Below are 15,995 nucleotides of genomic sequence, written 5' to 3'. Positions count from 1 at the left end.
TTTCGGGCAGTCCTCCCACACTTCATTCCTCACATTTCGTGCCCCCGATTAATGCTGAGAAATGAGAAATAAGTAAGTGGATAAAAGCAGGCAGCAGTTCTATCTTGCCTCTCAACATTGGTAAACAAATATTCAATAATTGAAATTGAAATTACTAAAAATAAGAAATATGGACATGAATAATAATTATTATTATATTTAAAAATTGTCAAAGATAGAGGTATTACAGTCAGTCTATGTAATATGGTCCTCAAACCAGATGTGAATAAAATGGTCGTATATCCTTCCCAAAGTAATTAGCATGCCAAGTTTAATTTTAACAACTTAATTTGATTGCCTCATCAGTATAATTTATTAAAGTATTTTAGAAAATACAAATAAATGAGATAACCTAACAATATAAAAGGATATAAAACTACTTAACACCAACAAAGAGATTCAGGTTGTAAAACAAGATTTTAAATGCCAAACTTCGCATTCAGAAGCATATATTGGCATCGCAAATTAGATATATAATTATTCTCTATTTCCATTGAAGAATAAAAAAAACTGATAGAAAAATTATCACGACCTGAACACATACGTAATACTACTACATATGTACATATCTTAAATTAGGTAAATTTTAGTGACGCAAGTCATTGTTATCTGTAAGATTAGGTACATTTCCCGTTACATACAGCAAGAACATATGTATAGGAAAAGTATTATTCTAAATATGATCACATAAATAATCTACTTCGTTTGGTAAATTTTAAATATTTGTGTTTTCGGTAACAACTTTGAGCAAATAATTTAACACTTTTTATCCCCAGTCCTCGTCATCGTTGGTATTGGTGGTATTATAATTTACAGGATTTACACTCGCGAAATTATTCTGCTTATTCTTCGGAGTGGAAGTGTAAGCAGGGGCTACCTTGTTATTTGCATTTTTGGCCGAGCTGGTTGATGACTTGGTGTTGGTTTTATCGTTTGCTTTATTTTTGGAATTTGATTCCTTATCCGTTGAGCTGCTTCGTCTCTCCACGTTCACAGGGTCTTTAATCTTTATTGACCAACCTGGTGTTGGTGGTGGCGCAGGGTCGGAAAAGTCAGAGTCCTCCCCTCGTACATCAGTTATGATTTCGGTTGACTGGTCAGAATAAGCTTGTGTGGTGCTGGATGCGGTTGGAATTTGAATACAAGATGTGTCTTCCTCAATCGAGTTTGGCATGATAAACCCCATCTTCAGAGGTTCTTCTTCTTGCTTATTTCGTCCGAGGGAAGGAGGTTTCATGAGTGGCTTAGAAACGACAGGTCTCAGTTGCAGGACATGATTTTTAGTGATTACCAAGGTTCTAATCAGTTCACGAAATTCCCATTCTTGCAAATTTCTCTTGATGAATGAAAGAACCTAGGAGAAAGAAGAAAGTTTTCTATATACATTTCAAATATACACGTGTGCAATGTACGTATTGACATTTATGACAAGAAAAACTGAGTAAGAAATTTCGTAAAATAATTTTCCAAATCAATTACCAAAACATCTCCAAAGCTTAACTTCACCATGATAATGTCCGACTTGCTAAACTTTTTCAATTTCCCTTTTCCTTGCCCTCTGTAACTTCGTCCCTTCTCCACATCGTCTCTGCATGCTAGCGCGACAAATCTTCTGTAACTGTATCTCCGATAAAGGCCGCACATGAATAAACTGAGCCTCAAAAGTGATAGTATGTTGACCACAACGGTGAAAGCCATCCACCACCAGAATACAAAGAATGACCATTGGGTAAGATTGTTCATTGGGAGCTGACAAATGGCCGACTTAACTTCAGAATCTCCTCCGAAGCTTTCAAATTTCACTTTAATTAGAAAAATATCGAAATGCATATTTTTAAATCTTAACCAAACCTACCCATAAACTATCCAGTTGCACTTTGCCATCTTGGGGAACAGAACATCCATCGGATTTGGCCAGGGAGCGGTCTCGTCCAAAAAGTGAGTAAAAACTTGGACCCCATAGTATTTGTAGCGTGGGCCAATAATTCCGCAAAGGTAAAAGTATTCCCCAACTGGTGTCAGGGTGGCGAGTAGCTTGCAGAAGGCGTAATAAATTCCAAAGGTCTCATTAAAACCAACAGTGTCTAAAAAGTATTTGACTCGAATATCGTGCTCCGTGATATCGTCAGAGACGGATGATATATCCAAAAGTGGTTTGATCTTCGTATCTCCTCGCACCTACACATTTTGACAAATACTTTAGCTGCATTTGTATGGTTAATTTATTCGAGGAACTCAGCTAGCTACTAAATGAGAAAGGAGATTGCTAACCTACGCCATAGTTAACAATAACATTTGCATATAAGTATTACTATAAAAAAATTAACAATTAAAAAAACTCACCCTCCAAAAGAAATACGGCAGAAACGAAAACACAGCCATTTTCACGAGAATCATCCAAACAAATTTATAGTATCGTTGTTGAATTACTCTGTCGCGATCTTTTCGATAACCAGAGACACCTGGGTAGCTAATTTCTCCTTGCATTTCCGGTTCCAACGCCTTAACCACAAGAAACGTGTCGTGGTTCCAGCAGTAGTCGTTGAGGTCGGAATTAACACTGCCGCCGGGACGGAGAACCCCATTGCTCCCGCCGGTCCTCTCCGTCACGCAATCAATTTCCAAATTCCTAACAAACTGGTTGGCAAAGGAGAGGCAGACTCCCACGATGAGAAGGGCAGGAGTGTACTTTGTCGAAATTTTGAAGGCCAGGTCAAACGTCACTACGCCATCCTTTGTGAGGAACTTCTTTAATGGGGACCAGATTGTGTTGGGGATGAAGCCCAGCACCGAGGCAACAGTTAGAGGCATCTCGTCTACAAAATAATAATTAAAATCCACATTAAATTAACAAATTAAATTGGTTCGTATTTATATTTAGTAAGTAGAGTAGAGTGCATTACTATTTATATTTCTTGCAACGTCAGAAAATCATGGCTCAAATGTCTATTTCTACGATTAAATTTAATGGGACTTATCCACTTATCCGCAACAATTCCTCACCACGGACGGGATAAAAGACAAATGTTGTCTTTGCTTTTCCGCTCGAGAAAGCAAACAGTAGTGAAACTTAAATACAACGCGCCGACTGATTTGTACTTGCCACGAAGTGTCTCATAATCTAATTAACTGCTAATTATTAACTGCAAACTACTTTACATAGTTTCTTGTTGATACCCTTGTTTCGTTTTGTAGTAGGTTTTTAAAGCGAAATTATTTAGCTAAATTTTTATAGATTTTAGAAACATACGTGAATTCACTCATGGACTAACAATAAGACTGACTACTTATTTAGACGCTGGTCATGTGTAAATAGATTGATGTATGGAAGTAAACTAAAATCTTATCTGCATATCTGATAATAATCTACAAAAATTTGAATAGAGTTTCATCGGACGGACGGGATATTTTATCTCAACTTTTGCTTGCAATTTCGTTGGCTGCCAACTTGTCTACTCTAGTCGAGCTACATATGAAAAATCAAAAGAATCCCGGAAATCCACAAATTCTCAAATGTATGAAAATCTAAATATCTATAGAGCAGATTTTCTATTCATCCAAGTAACTATCTGAAGTACATATAAATCTAAAATATTTCTGCTTACGTTAACTTCATGTCCATTTTGTCTCCAGGTCCAACATTTTGCATGCACAATTTTGACTTCTTGACGCTTACTCTTATTTCCGATCACTTGTGAAATTACTTTGCACTGCAATTTCTATCAATTCCATAAATATGGTTTAATGTGGTCACAAACTGGTAAATCCTCAATTAACTAATTATTTCCGCCAACAAAACCATGTGTGGTTTTGTCCCCCCTCGGTCTGTCATCATATGCGGTTGTATATATGTACATACATATGTATTTTTGGCTTTAATGCAGTGCATTGGTTATTAGTTTTTACTTTACCCAATTTGTCAACTTGTACATATTATTGGATATATTTTAATAATCGTATATAAGTAAATTGGTTTTGAGGGAGTTGCAACGTGATTAACTTTGTAACTGTAAAACCAAGAAAGATAGGCTTCAGTGTCCATCCTCATTTTCATACATAAGAACATTTTAAATACCTATATGTATCTGTTAACGACACTCATTACTATACAATTAATCCTAAGTGAGATCCAGTCGTGTACTGTATAACTGTGTCATGTAAAGTAAATATTTCATTTTAGTCCATTAACATATAGGGACGACGCTGGACATGCAGCACATGCAGATTAATGAATGTCCGAGATATATGTATGTATGAAAATAATTCTATCGCTATTTCCGCATTGTAATATTTGCGTAAGAACGTATCTACCGTGCAATCTTAGATACGAACAAAAATTATAATGTAAAAGTAATAAATTGCAATTTTAAATAGTTAGAAAATTTTTGACCTTGGCCTAATCGTTGCAAGGAAATATAGTTTATAAAATCATTTCGAAATACTATGTGTTGCAGCTTGCTTTGCAATAATATTTTCCATTTTCCTGAACAATAATATGTATTTGCATAAATTTTTGCAGTCCCAACTGCGCCTGTTTTTTTCGGCGGCGTCGGCAGCGCGGCGCTTCGTCCCAATGTTGAAGGAATAGGAAATTAGATTTATCCGGCTGCGTACGATCCGCGGCGTCGATCTCTGATCACAAGAAGATACTACCCTACGCCAACACGTTTATTCCGTTCTAAATAAATTACAGTTGCAGCTAATTCGCGAAATATTTTCTTCCCTAATTTCATAATTTAATTTTTTGTGCTTATCTGAATGACGTTCTTCATGAAATGAAACTTGTGATAAATTTTCAATAAAAAATAAGTTCGCTATTAAATCGTACATACAACATGTGTACGCAACTTTGTATGCATAATTCTGAACTAAATCGCCCATATAATATTTATTTGAAGAAGTTAAATATTTTGTGATAAGTATATATTTATTATCGAATGCAGGCATTTACAAAGATATATAAGTTGTTTTCTTATTTACTTTTGAATAACGAAGAAATATATCAAATGCAAAGTTCTGAAATATTTGGCTTATTTATTTATTTATTATTATTGCCTACACTTGGATCTTAACTTATTCCCAGTAATTCAGACTTCCAGTAAGACCCCGCCCCCTCACCCTCTCTGGTAAATTGCCGTGCCAGAGTTGACTTATTCCTCCTAATTGAAATAGGGCACACAGATAATTAGACCAGCTGTACTAATTAAAGCAAATATTTGCATGCTACATATTATTTCCGTAAAACTATTTGAAAATCACTGATCTGATTTTTTTCAAAATTATGTACGTACTTATGTTAAAGAATTATGTTGAATACGCCCATCTCCCATTTTTCGTGCATGCAGTCTCCTAATTCTTGTCTTGATTGTTGGCCTTTTCCGGTCATAATTTAGTCCTCGCCATAACACGGTTTTGGTTGCGTATGACGGCTTCGGTAGTGTCAAATTTACAACCCGCAGCGACAACTGGGTGACATACTTATTCGCACTTCCTGGTAATAAAATTGGTCCTCTCATCAAGTGAGATGAAAGTAGAGTAGAAAGTGATCCGTGTTCTTGGCGAGAATTATCCTCCCGTCGTTCGTTAATAAGATCTGGTGTAGTTTGATTAAAGACTTTAACTAATAACACAAAAGTGATCAAGATTGTTGAAATAAAGATGAAGCGGAAACGATTTTCTCTCCCAAATATAAAATTAGTCAAGCTCCTCATTGTAGAGCTTCTATTCGACTAAGCATAAAAAAGTTTCCTAATTCTGAACTATGTACAAAACTATTGTTCCTAGAATTCAATTGTTTTAAGACTGATTGCCTAAATTATTATTTATCATTGTTAATTATCAATAGAGTATATTATTATGCAACATGGATTATAAGTTTTAAAACTGCTGGCTTGTAAGAGGTAGTCCTGTCACCTATAACTGGGCTATTCTATGTAAAAGTTAACCCATGTCCAAAACTTAAAAACCTAGGCGAAACGAGAAAAGCGACAAGCAAAACTTAATACCCATCGTCACCAGTAATTCATATAGAATTTTTATAAGTATTTCGATCATCTACGCTGTATAAATAACAACGTTGATGGTTGCCGGTTTTAACACTGCAGTAATATTTATAGGAATACTTTTAAAACTGTAATTTGCCTATGTGCACATGTGTGCTATTTAAAAAACCATTCCAAGTCTAAGGCCAGGAATTATTGCGCTCATAAAATTAAATGGGAATTAATTTTACAATCGTCATACATGTTTACATGAAGTTTACTTAAATAAATCAAATAGTATGAATTTATGGATGCATGTATTTGCATGCATGCATATATATTTCTGTACAGACTCCCAAAAGTATGCCGGTTATTGTCCGTTTTGCATGCATTTAAAAAAATTCAAATATTCAAATCCATGCACCTGCCTCCAAAATGTGTGCATATTGCTTTACACGTTGACCCATTATATGACTACAGATAATATAACGGTGAACTTCTCAAGTGCATCAAGTATGTATGTATGCATATGGTTAACTTCAATAGGTAGAAAATTTTGGTGGTTGCCTAGGACTACTGCATACGCGACATCTTAGCGTTGGTTGATATGGGGGATGTGATGATCAATAACCTGTATGAAGCCTCTTAAATACATAATGCATGAGTTGCACTTGCATGCACTATTTTGTTATGCATATTAATTGAATCGATTGATCCGAGGTTGAAATTTGAGAGCCCAGAAGGTCCAGAATTGTTGAGCCGCTATGTACACAAATACACTAACAATTTTCAGCGTTTTTTCCTGGAAATGGGACTTGGTTTCTATTTCAGCGTAAAAGAAGAACGTTTCATTGTCAACAGGTAAGCGATTAAAAAATTGGAGCAATTCACGACAGCAAGCTTTTGAGCAGCATTTCATGCATATGCGGGTTTTGAGTTTGAATTGTGTGTCTCAACTTCCCTAGCTCCATATATTCAATTTTAATCATACATACAAAGTGATTTTCGGCAATTAAAACCGTATCAATAACTTGAGGCTACATACAAACCTTTCCACTGCACTTTGGAACCCAGGATCACGACTAAGAAATTTCTTATTTTCTATTCATTAAGAAATTTATGTAATTTATTTATCCTTGCTCCTTTGATGTCTGGACAGCTAAAAGAGCTGTCGCAATTTTTATTACAAGTTTATTAGCCTGGACATATTGAATGGGTTGATTGAGTAAACGGAGCTTGCATACGTGACTACCTCAATATTATTTGGCCTTGCACTGATTACAAGTTGAATAAAATAAGTAGGCAGATTTATTTATGTGTAAGACAGATTAAGTAAAGTACCATGGCAACCGTCATGATTCTGAACCATGCCAGTTATGACACAGATTGCTTTCTCTTATCAGTAATCCGTGAAATGCTCAAGACATAGCAATCCAAAGTTTTTCGCTCGTAACCACATCAAATATTAAATAACTTCAGAAATTAGTCATATATCTACTTCAACCAGGTATTCAATTTCATTATTAATATTATACTGAGACTCAGAGTTTGGCGACATAATTATCAGTTTTTCGTTTTATGCTACATTTCTTGCACTATAAAGCAAGAAACGCAAAAAAGTATAGTGCAAAAAAACTGCAAGAATTATGCGCCATCTAGCGACGCGCTGTATGAACTACAGCGCCGGCAGAGGTGCACCGCTCGTCAGCACCCCTTACCACCGTATGGTACCGTAAATCCCTGTTTTTCAAAGTGAATGACCTAGGGTCGACCTATACATCAAATTGAAGGCTTAATGTACAGAACATAAAAAATTCCCAACTTTCCTCCTCAAACTTTTGCAGGAAAAATCAGAACATGCTCAAACAATGAGATAAAATGCCCTTCTTTGCGCATGCTTCGATCTATCCTACTCCATATCTATGGTTTGGCCCGCATCTGCGAGCGTTGGTCAATCTCACCCTGCCCCCAGTGCTGGGAGAAAATCTCAAAAAGCACATCAAGTGGCTATTCTTGTTTAACGAGTAGTTTAGCTCGCATTTGCGAACCACTTTTAAGCCCGTCGGCCAATCTCAATCGGCCCCCAGTGGTGCGGGAGTCAAAAAAGCACATTACACGCACATCATTTCGTGTTTCATTTTTTGATAATTATTTACCAATTTTTTACATTTTGAAATACTCTACAATGTGGCATTCCAGCTAAATAATTGTTCACGTTTTTTTAAGGAAAATATTGCGGACAGACTTTTAATTACCTTAAAAACCCACTTGGAGCGCCACTGCTGAGGTTGTTTGGAAACCACACCTTGAATCATGAGACAGCATATTATTTTCCACTCAGGCGTGGTTTAAAAAAATAGGATTGTTTATTTCTATTTGTGTATTTCACAAATAATTTTAATAATTAAATTAATTATAACCGTAACTGTTGTTCCCTTTGAATAGGCGGTCACAATGTCTGCGGCAAATGCGGAGCTCCTTTTCCGGATGACAACCAACGACGAGTATTGGGTCGAGATTGTGCAGCGAACGAGTGGCAAATTGCCATACACTTCGATCGGCGACTCAGTGTCTAGGGTTATCGGGAACGAGCCATGGCTTCGGTTTGGGGTGTTGCATAACTTCAATGGACAAAAAGTAAGATCTCGTGAGAATTACTTTTTAACATATCTTCTGCTCAATTTTAATAATTTCAATAATATGTTCAATAATTTATTTCAATAATTTCGATAATATGTTCAATAATTTATTTCAATAATTTCGATAATATGTTCAATAATTTATTTCAATAATTTCGATAATATGTTCAATAACTTATTTCAATAATTTCAATAATATGTTCAATAATTTATTTTAACAATTTCAATAATATGTTCAATAATTTATTTCAATAATTACAGTACACAATTGGTCAGGCATTTGAGAGTCGCGAGACGCAAGGGGAGTACTTATTTTGTTTCGGCCCGGGCGTTTCTAAAGGATCCCATTGTGAAATTGTATGCTTTAATGGCTCATATTACATTCAGAACGTGAAGGTTTGTCATTTTTGTAAACTTAATTTTTATATAATATGAACACTATTAAAATTAATTCTGAAATTGATATAGCCCCTTCAAAATGAAACATGCGAAACTTTCATCAATGGCACGAAGCTTGTGAGACGACAAGAGCTTCAATTTGGAGATCTCATTTCACTCGGAGTCCAATTCCCTGATGAATGCAGAAACATCACAGAATTAAAAGAATACCAAAATAATGCAAGAGCTGTATTTTGGTTCATGGTATGTATTTAATATTAATCTGTCAATACTTTTTAGCCAAGATAAACACTGATTGGTATATTATATTCCTGTCCAAAAAGGAAGTACAACCTCACTCTGAATATAGCCGATTACCCATTCAAGGTTGGTTTTGGGATTGGAAAAGATACACGCCATATGAAAAGGCTCGTGCTAATTGGTTGGCAGGGCAGAAAGTAAACCAATTTTTGCCAACATTTACTAGAAAATCTATTACCCCGCCCAACGCAATGGAAATATTTCAAGAAAATGAGGGACATTATGGTCAGGCTGGATGGAACACGTTGGATTCACTGGTAATTTTAAAAATATACTTGATTAAACTCAAACCTATGGCACTACATAGTATTTTAAATGTATATGCATTTATGTGTAATCAACTTTTATATTAATACTATTTAAGGCATTATCCATGATCTTTGACTACCTTCAGTCTCCACGTGATGTTGGAAATTGCCGTCTAGTTTGTTCCAGCTGGAAAGAAGAATCTACCAAACGTTTCAACAAAGTTGCGCAGATAAACTTTAGTCTTTCCGACAACTTTCCATCTTTGCGAAATCGCCTGTCCCACTATATGCTGGAAAAGCAAACAGATGAATCTTGTACATCCCCGGAAACAATACTTATCTCATGTTCCCTCTGCCTATGTTCTGAAGAATGTCCAGTGCACACTAAGCACATATCTGAAACTTGGCAACGCAGTCCGGGGGGAAAATTTTTCTCCGACATTGAAACCTATCTTAAGCAGGGATTCGTAAAGCCAGGCACAAAAATTAGGCTTAGAATCGAAAACGAAATAATATGTGAGGCGGGATGGGAAAGACTCAAAAACGTAATGAAATTAGGATCTCAATTCATAGAACAATTAGATATTTGCGTAGACGAAGACTTGATAGTTATAAAAAGAGTCGAAGTTCCACAAACTATTAAAAAATTCTCTACCTTAAAAAGTTTAGATCTTAAATTTCTTCATAGTACCACATTTATTCAAAGGCGCCCTAATTTCAACCCGATTGAAGAAACTGCAATGAAAGACTGGATAAATTCTTTCATAGTTAGGGCACCTTTTTTGGAATCATTAAGTATAGACATTCAACGAGCAGTTGGTTATTTCTGACTGAAATTGTACTTGGAGGATTGTCATTTCTGAATTCCCTCAAACTATATCGATATTCTCATTTAGAGTTGAGAATTTTGAAAAGGTTTGATCGAAAATTAGAAATTTTGACATTACTTAACTATATTGAAGAGGATGATCTCGTTTTCAATATACCACCGACCGAATCGGTTTCATTGCTGTCGGACATAATCGAAAAGTTTTCCCCAAGTTTAAAATTATTGGAATTAGGATTACCAAGCGGTGTCCACGGGTATATTGAACTGGCAATATTTCCCAAATTAAAAGTTTTTAAAATTAATGACGATTCCTTCCCTAATATAAAATTTCCCGGTGTAGGAATAAATTATAATAGATATTTTCCTAAATTAGAAGAGTTGGAAGTATTTCTGGGGTTCTTGGAATCCAGCGACGCCGGATTTCTATCATATCTTGAAATATTCATTCCTCAAAATGACTTTGAAGTTTGTGGAACTCTGCTTAAGTTGAAGTTCCCACTTTTAGAAATTATAAACAAAAGGGCTTCTTCAAGAGATCGAGCAAGAAAATGGTGGTATGAGCTGGATATATACTCCCCAACGGAAATGGAAGATCGAAACATCTTGGCTCGAATTTCAAAACTCTTCCCAAACGTTAGAAACAGCTATTTGGAAAAGGTGAGGAGTCATGAAAAGGAAGAACAATTATTATCGACAATACAAAATCATGGTTCAACCATTCCAATCGTTCCCGCTGTAAGAAACCGGTGTACATAGCTTTACAATCTTGAATTACATTTAAGTATTAATGTGCCAATCATATAATGAACGATACAGAAAATTACTGATATTTTAATAAATGAGCTAAATATGAAATTAAAATGCATTCGTATTGTTTACCGTTTTCATCACTGAAAATCCTTAATTTAAAGAGAATTTGCCGGAAGACATGGTGTTTTAATAAAGCAATCTATTCAAGCTTTCTATGCTAAGCTTGTATCATTGTAGAATGAACTGAACTCTACCCGAGAACAACTTCTACGAATGTGTCCAGGGTCGTAGTTGATCGGACGATGAGAACTAATTGTGAAATGTACTACTTTAAAATGGCTTTGGAGAAAATAATACACTGACAAGTCGTACTGTGTTCACTATTACTGAAAATTATTTATTCAACATCAATTGAATATTAACTCTACAATCAATCTTTTCTTTCACACAAAAAATTCACTTCTTATTCAGCCTCTTACTCGCAACTCCACTTGACTATTACTAAAAAAAACCGGCGTGCTCTCAATAATCCGACGTCACGACTCACACCGCTCCTTTCAAAAAAGAGAAAATTGAGACAAAAATCTCACTAAAATTATTACATTCATACAACATCGCAGTTTCAACAATCATCATCAGAAATTGTAATAATTCTTTGGAAAAACATAAAGTAAAAGTTCCTTGACATTGTTCTAGTATTTGTATTTTATACAGAGGTGGGCAAGATCAAAGTTTTCGAAGATCAAGATAAAAGATCAAGATCAATTTTTGCGCCCCACAAGATAAAGATAAAGATAAAGATAAATCTGCCGAATACTAAAGATAAAAGATCAAGATCAAGATCAAATCCCAGATCAAGATCAAATCCCAGATCAAAATCAAGATCACAAGATCAAATAAATTCCAGATATGTTGCAAATATTTTTTTATACATAAACCGATAAATACAACTAGGTGTAATGTACGTAGTGTGCACTGTGCACATTACAAATACTAGATAAGTAACGAAAATTGGTTGTCTGACCAATTTTAGTTATTCAAAGCTGACAGCATCAAGGTTGTTATAATTTCGTATAGTTATATAATACATAACCAAAGATTTGCTCTGATGTTTTAAGTTGCCCTTATACTTCATTTCTTGGTAAATTAAGTTAAATTAATAGTTGAAGTATCCGGTCGACGGGCTAACAATATTCGCATTTAGGAAATAGATCGTAGTTGAATAACTGGGTCCATTAATCAGTAAAAAAAATTAAATCCCGTACGAGTGTTTTTCGTTTCCTTGAATGCACTTTGAGTAATGGACCAAGGTGCTATTTTTAAAAAATATCAATGTTTCAAAATGCTACTTTTCATATTTGGGATTTGATCTTGAACTTGAAGATCAAGATAGAAGATCTTACCGAGCTAGATCAAGATCAAAAACTGAAAACTTTTGAAAACTCTTGCGGGGAACTCGAACGTGAGAACACGTAGTGATTTGTGCTCAGTGCTCAAATATTTGGAAAATTCGGGAAACCTGGGAATTTAAAGGTAAGACACACCCCCCACAGTCACCACATATGTGGGAGGCTGTGGGGAGAGTGGGAGTAGCAGTGGTGGGGGGTGGGAGGCTGTGTGGAAGGAACTTTTGTGTGGTTTTTATGGGAGTGTTGCTGGTGACGTGGATGGGGGCGTTTCTCGCAACCCTTCACGTTGCCACCACTCCCACCTCCAGGGGGGTCACCACCACCACCACTCCCACCTCCAGGGGGGTCACCACCACCACCACTGTTGCTCCTACTTACATAAATACATATGTAAAAATATATGAAATTTCTGCTGGGGATATACTCCTGCAGAAAAATGAATGTGAAACCACAAAACATCATCAACCAGAACCACGACAGTGGGTAACTGGTTGGTGGTGTAATGTGGTCGTAATTATTTCTGAAGAGAGAGAGGGGGATGCGTTAGTGCATCACCTCTCAATCCTGACGACTTTCTCTCATCGTGATTTTCTCTTTCAGATGGAGAAGGATCAACTAGTGAGAGAGAGAGAGGAGGAGGAAAAACTCTTGAGAGAGGACGAGGAGGAGATGGAACTTGGTGACAACAGGGACACTGGACCTGGGAACACCGAGGAACCACCAATCCCTGCAAAAAAACCCTCCGGCGCGACGAAAACGAGGCGGGCGAGGGAGAGGAAGGCTGCCAGGGCGGCGGGCGAAGGCGGACAGTGGGAGGGGGCTGTAATGGCACCACCACCACCGCCAGGACGACCAACACCATCATCGTCGTCGACGCCAACCACAAGGTCAGCCCATTCCTTTCCAAATCCTCAAGGTGGGAAGATTAAACCCAGGGTGCTGGCTAAAACCACATCCAGGGTCGAAGCCTTGTCTCTTGAGACACCCAGGGGCCCAAAAAGGCAACGGGGGACTCCTGAGTCGGGCAATACACGGCCCCGGAAGCGGGTGGGTGGAGACATCCGACCACTCCCTGAAGAGGCGAACCTGGTATTCTGCGCATACCAGGACGAAACGAAGGGAAGATTCTCCAACACGGACTTCACTCGTGTGATGAATGCCTTCCGATCGGCAATAGATGAGCTAAAGGGTTCACTACTTGTCCGAATCGGAGGCATTAAGATGAAGAACGGAGTCGTGGAGGTGGAATGCCATGATGAGGCAACGAAACTGTGGGTGGAGGGTATTGTGGGGAACATCTTGGATGGAACCCTCAGGACCATCACTCACGAACAGGCCCGATCTCGTGCACCACAGAGAACTGTGGGGGTGTGGGTGAGGGAGAGGGCGGACCCGCAACCGGGAAAATTCTTCACATCTTTGTCGACGCAGAATGGGGGGCTGGATACCTCTAGGTGGTGCATTCGTTATGCAAATCCTAGTAGGGGGGATCACTTTCTGCTTATCGGGATGGATGAAGAGAGCCATAGTTGGATTCAAGATCCGGTGAAAATATACTACTACCATGACCTACTTACTTTCACCTTCGAACCTCCCCCTCCTAAGGGGGTGGTCCCGGAGGGAGCAGGTAAGTAGGGCGTGGTAGGTGGTGTAGTAGTACTTTTTCTTGTAAATAGCGTTTAAAAAGGTCTAAATAAATATTTTTGTTTACTCCTCAGTTCTGTTGTTGGATATTACTTATTTTATCCAGTCTCATAAATATATATATATTGTTCATTAAGGACTATGAATCGAAGTAAAACTCATTCGTTAGTTCAGATCAACTTGCACCATTCCAAAGCGGCCTCGGCTAATTTATGCCGAGTGCTTTTTGGTAAGGGGCACACAGGCATATGCCTCATTCAAGAACCTTATGCATACAAGGGAAAAGTGAGGGGTCTACGCTGAGCAAGTGAAACCGAAATTGAGCACTATGGCCGGCATGGAGATTTCCTCTACGGAGGAAATAGACATGCAGGTCGATAGGATAGTTCGGGTTTTGAAAGAGGGGTTTGAGGTAGCCTGCCCTCTAAAACTGGTTAAACCACGGAAACGCGTAATTCCTTGGTGGTCTCGGGATTTGGACCTTCTACGGAAGGCATCGCGTGTACAATGGAAGGTGTACATGGGGGATAAGAATAGGAACTCGTGGGGGGCTTACTGCGCCGTGAGGAACAGGTCTGCACTCCGAACGGCAAAGAGGGACTCTTGGAGAACCTTTTGTGGGGAAATTGAATCAACACATGAAACATCTCGGCTACATCGTGTACTGAAAAATGACCAAGTCAATCGACTCGGGCGAATTCAGGACGCGAATGGTGGTTATACCGTGGATGTGAAACAATCACTGCAACTACTGCTTGAGAAACATTACCCACCGGACCCGAAAGGGGATCAACGGGGAATGTCTCAAGCAGTAGAAACCACTGCGGGGATCGACAATTATGTCAACCCGGAGTTGGTGGAAAAGGCCATCAAGTCATTTGGTCCTTATAAGGCTGCGGGAGTGGATGAGGTGTTTCCCCGAATGCTCCAAGTGGTCAGCGGAAGTGTGAGTGGACCTCTGGCTACGGTCATGAGGGCCTGCTTGCACCATGGCTACACTCCGAGGGCGTGGAGGGAGACTAAGGTCATCTTTCTACCAAAGCCAGGAAAGGATAGTTACGAAAGGGCTAACAGTTGGAGACCCATCTCGTTAACTTCCTTCTTTCTCAAAACATTTGAACGTCTGATTGACTGGCACATCAGGACTCCCGAACTTATAGGGGGACTGATGGACAACAACCAGTACGCGTATATGAAAGGTGGAATCCGCAATGCACCAAATCGTTGCAAGAGCTGAAGGGACCCTGAGGACACGTGAGCACGCAATTGTTGTGTTCATGGACATTCGGGGGGAGTTCAGTGATGCAACGGTTCGGTCCATTGAGGATGGTATGTACAGGAATAAAGTCGATCCGGTGTGTGCAAGGCTAATTTCGCACATGCTTAGAAACCGGGTGGTGCGTACGGTATCTCACGGGTTAAGCAGAGTGGCGGAAAGGGGCTGCCCACAAGGTGGCGTACTTTCTCCCCTGCTCTGGAACCTAGTGGTGGATGAGGTACTCAAGAAATTGAGGAACTCTTTACCACAGGTGTACTCAAACGGCTATACCGATGATATAAGTACTTTGAGTCGTGGACTGGATCTGGGGACAGTGGTACAGGATGCTCAGCGGAGTACCAATATAGTGAATAGGTGGAGTCAGCAAGTAGACCTCGGCGTGGAGGGCGACAAGGTGGCTGCCATTCTACTCACGAGCAAGCGGGTAGGGGGCGAAGCTTTACTTAGTATTGCTGGGAAACCTTTTCCGTTTACTAAA

General features: G+C 38.4%; 2 protein-coding genes and 2 long non-coding RNA genes across 11 annotated transcripts; 1 reads left to right on the top strand and 3 right to left on the bottom strand.

Annotated features, from left to right (window-relative positions):
* Nucleotides 1-328: 328 nt before the first annotated feature.
* LOC110850080 (innexin inx2) lies at nucleotides 329-3,955 on the bottom strand. 3 transcript variants are annotated; one of them, XM_022097560.2, is made up of 5 exons: nucleotides 3,645-3,955; nucleotides 2,383-2,855; nucleotides 1,895-2,217; nucleotides 1,519-1,828; nucleotides 329-1,393 (listed from the first exon to the last, which is right to left on the bottom strand). In XM_022097560.2, the coding sequence occupies exons 2-5, from the start codon at nucleotides 2,848-2,850 to the stop codon at nucleotides 806-808; spliced, it is 1,689 nt and encodes a 562-aa protein (XP_021953252.1). In that variant the 5' UTR covers nucleotides 2,851-2,855; nucleotides 3,645-3,955; the 3' UTR covers nucleotides 329-805. The 3 variants fall into 3 exon arrangements, with proteins under 3 accessions (XP_021953252.1, XP_021953251.1, XP_035707675.1); XM_022097559.2 differs by lacking the exon at nucleotides 3,645-3,955 and adding an exon at nucleotides 2,943-3,334; XM_035851782.1 differs by lacking the exon at nucleotides 3,645-3,955 and adding an exon at nucleotides 3,043-3,334.
* Nucleotides 3,956-4,945: 990 nt separating this feature from the next.
* On the bottom strand, nucleotides 4,946-8,352 carry LOC118435561. Its single transcript, XR_004834864.1, has 3 exons — nucleotides 8,276-8,352; nucleotides 5,331-5,632; nucleotides 4,946-5,198 (listed from the first exon to the last, which is right to left on the bottom strand). It is a non-coding gene; the product is annotated as an uncharacterized LOC118435561 (long non-coding RNA).
* LOC110849706 lies at nucleotides 6,485-11,296 on the top strand. Of its 6 annotated transcripts, none has more exons than XM_035851787.1 (7): nucleotides 6,986-7,527; nucleotides 8,247-8,657; nucleotides 8,921-9,055; nucleotides 9,128-9,301; nucleotides 9,382-9,615; nucleotides 9,723-10,151; nucleotides 10,941-11,296. In XM_035851787.1, exons 2-7 carry the CDS (start codon nucleotides 8,475-8,477, stop codon nucleotides 10,947-10,949), a joined length of 1,164 nt encoding a protein of 387 aa, XP_035707680.1. In that variant the 5' UTR covers nucleotides 6,986-7,527; nucleotides 8,247-8,474; the 3' UTR covers nucleotides 10,950-11,296. The 6 variants fall into 6 exon arrangements, with proteins under 6 accessions (XP_035707679.1, XP_035707680.1, XP_035707676.1 ...); XM_035851783.1 differs by having other exon boundaries at nucleotides 6,987-7,527; nucleotides 8,247-8,307; nucleotides 8,466-8,657; nucleotides 9,723-11,290; XM_035851786.1 differs by lacking the exon at nucleotides 6,986-7,527 and adding an exon at nucleotides 6,485-6,881 and having other exon boundaries at nucleotides 8,466-8,657; nucleotides 9,723-11,290.
* Nucleotides 8,890-9,842, bottom strand: LOC118435562. The gene is made up of 2 exons (XR_004834865.1): nucleotides 9,747-9,842; nucleotides 8,890-9,230 (listed from the first exon to the last, which is right to left on the bottom strand). It is a non-coding gene; the product is annotated as an uncharacterized LOC118435562 (long non-coding RNA).
* Nucleotides 11,297-15,995: the final 4,699 nt, after the last annotated feature.

Source organism: Folsomia candida, unplaced genomic scaffold, assembly GCF_002217175.1.
Source record: "Folsomia candida strain VU population unplaced genomic scaffold, ASM221717v1 Fcan01_Sc005, whole genome shotgun sequence".
Taxonomy (NCBI): Eukaryota; Metazoa; Arthropoda; class Collembola; order Entomobryomorpha; family Isotomidae; genus Folsomia; species Folsomia candida.
Note: the sequence above shows the minus strand (reverse complement) of the source record. Positions and strands in the feature narration are given on the sequence as shown.

Bases quoted from the DNA above. Each gene is read 5' to 3' on its own strand.
- LOC110849706 (XM_035851786.1), top strand. From the start codon at position 8,475: ATGTCTGCGGCAAATGCGGAGCTCCTTTTCCGGATGACAACCAACGAC. The intron at 8,658-8,920 runs GTAAGATCTCGT...CAATAATTACAG, and splicing joins ATAACTTCAATGGACAAAAA to TACACAATTGGTCAGGCATT. The intron at 9,616-9,722 runs GTAATTTTAAAA...ATACTATTTAAG, and splicing joins GGAACACGTTGGATTCACTG to GCATTATCCATGATCTTTGA.
- LOC110850080 (XM_022097560.2), bottom strand. From the start codon at position 2,850: ATGCCTCTAACTGTTGCCTCGGTGCTGGGCTTCATCCCCAACACAATC. The intron at 1,829-1,894 runs GTAGGTTTGGTT...GAAATTTGAAAG, and splicing joins TGCAACTGGATAGTTTATGG to CTTCGGAGGAGATTCTGAAG. The intron at 1,394-1,518 runs GTAATTGATTTG...TCTTTCTCCTAG, and splicing joins TAAGCTTTGGAGATGTTTTG to GTTCTTTCATTCATCAAGAG.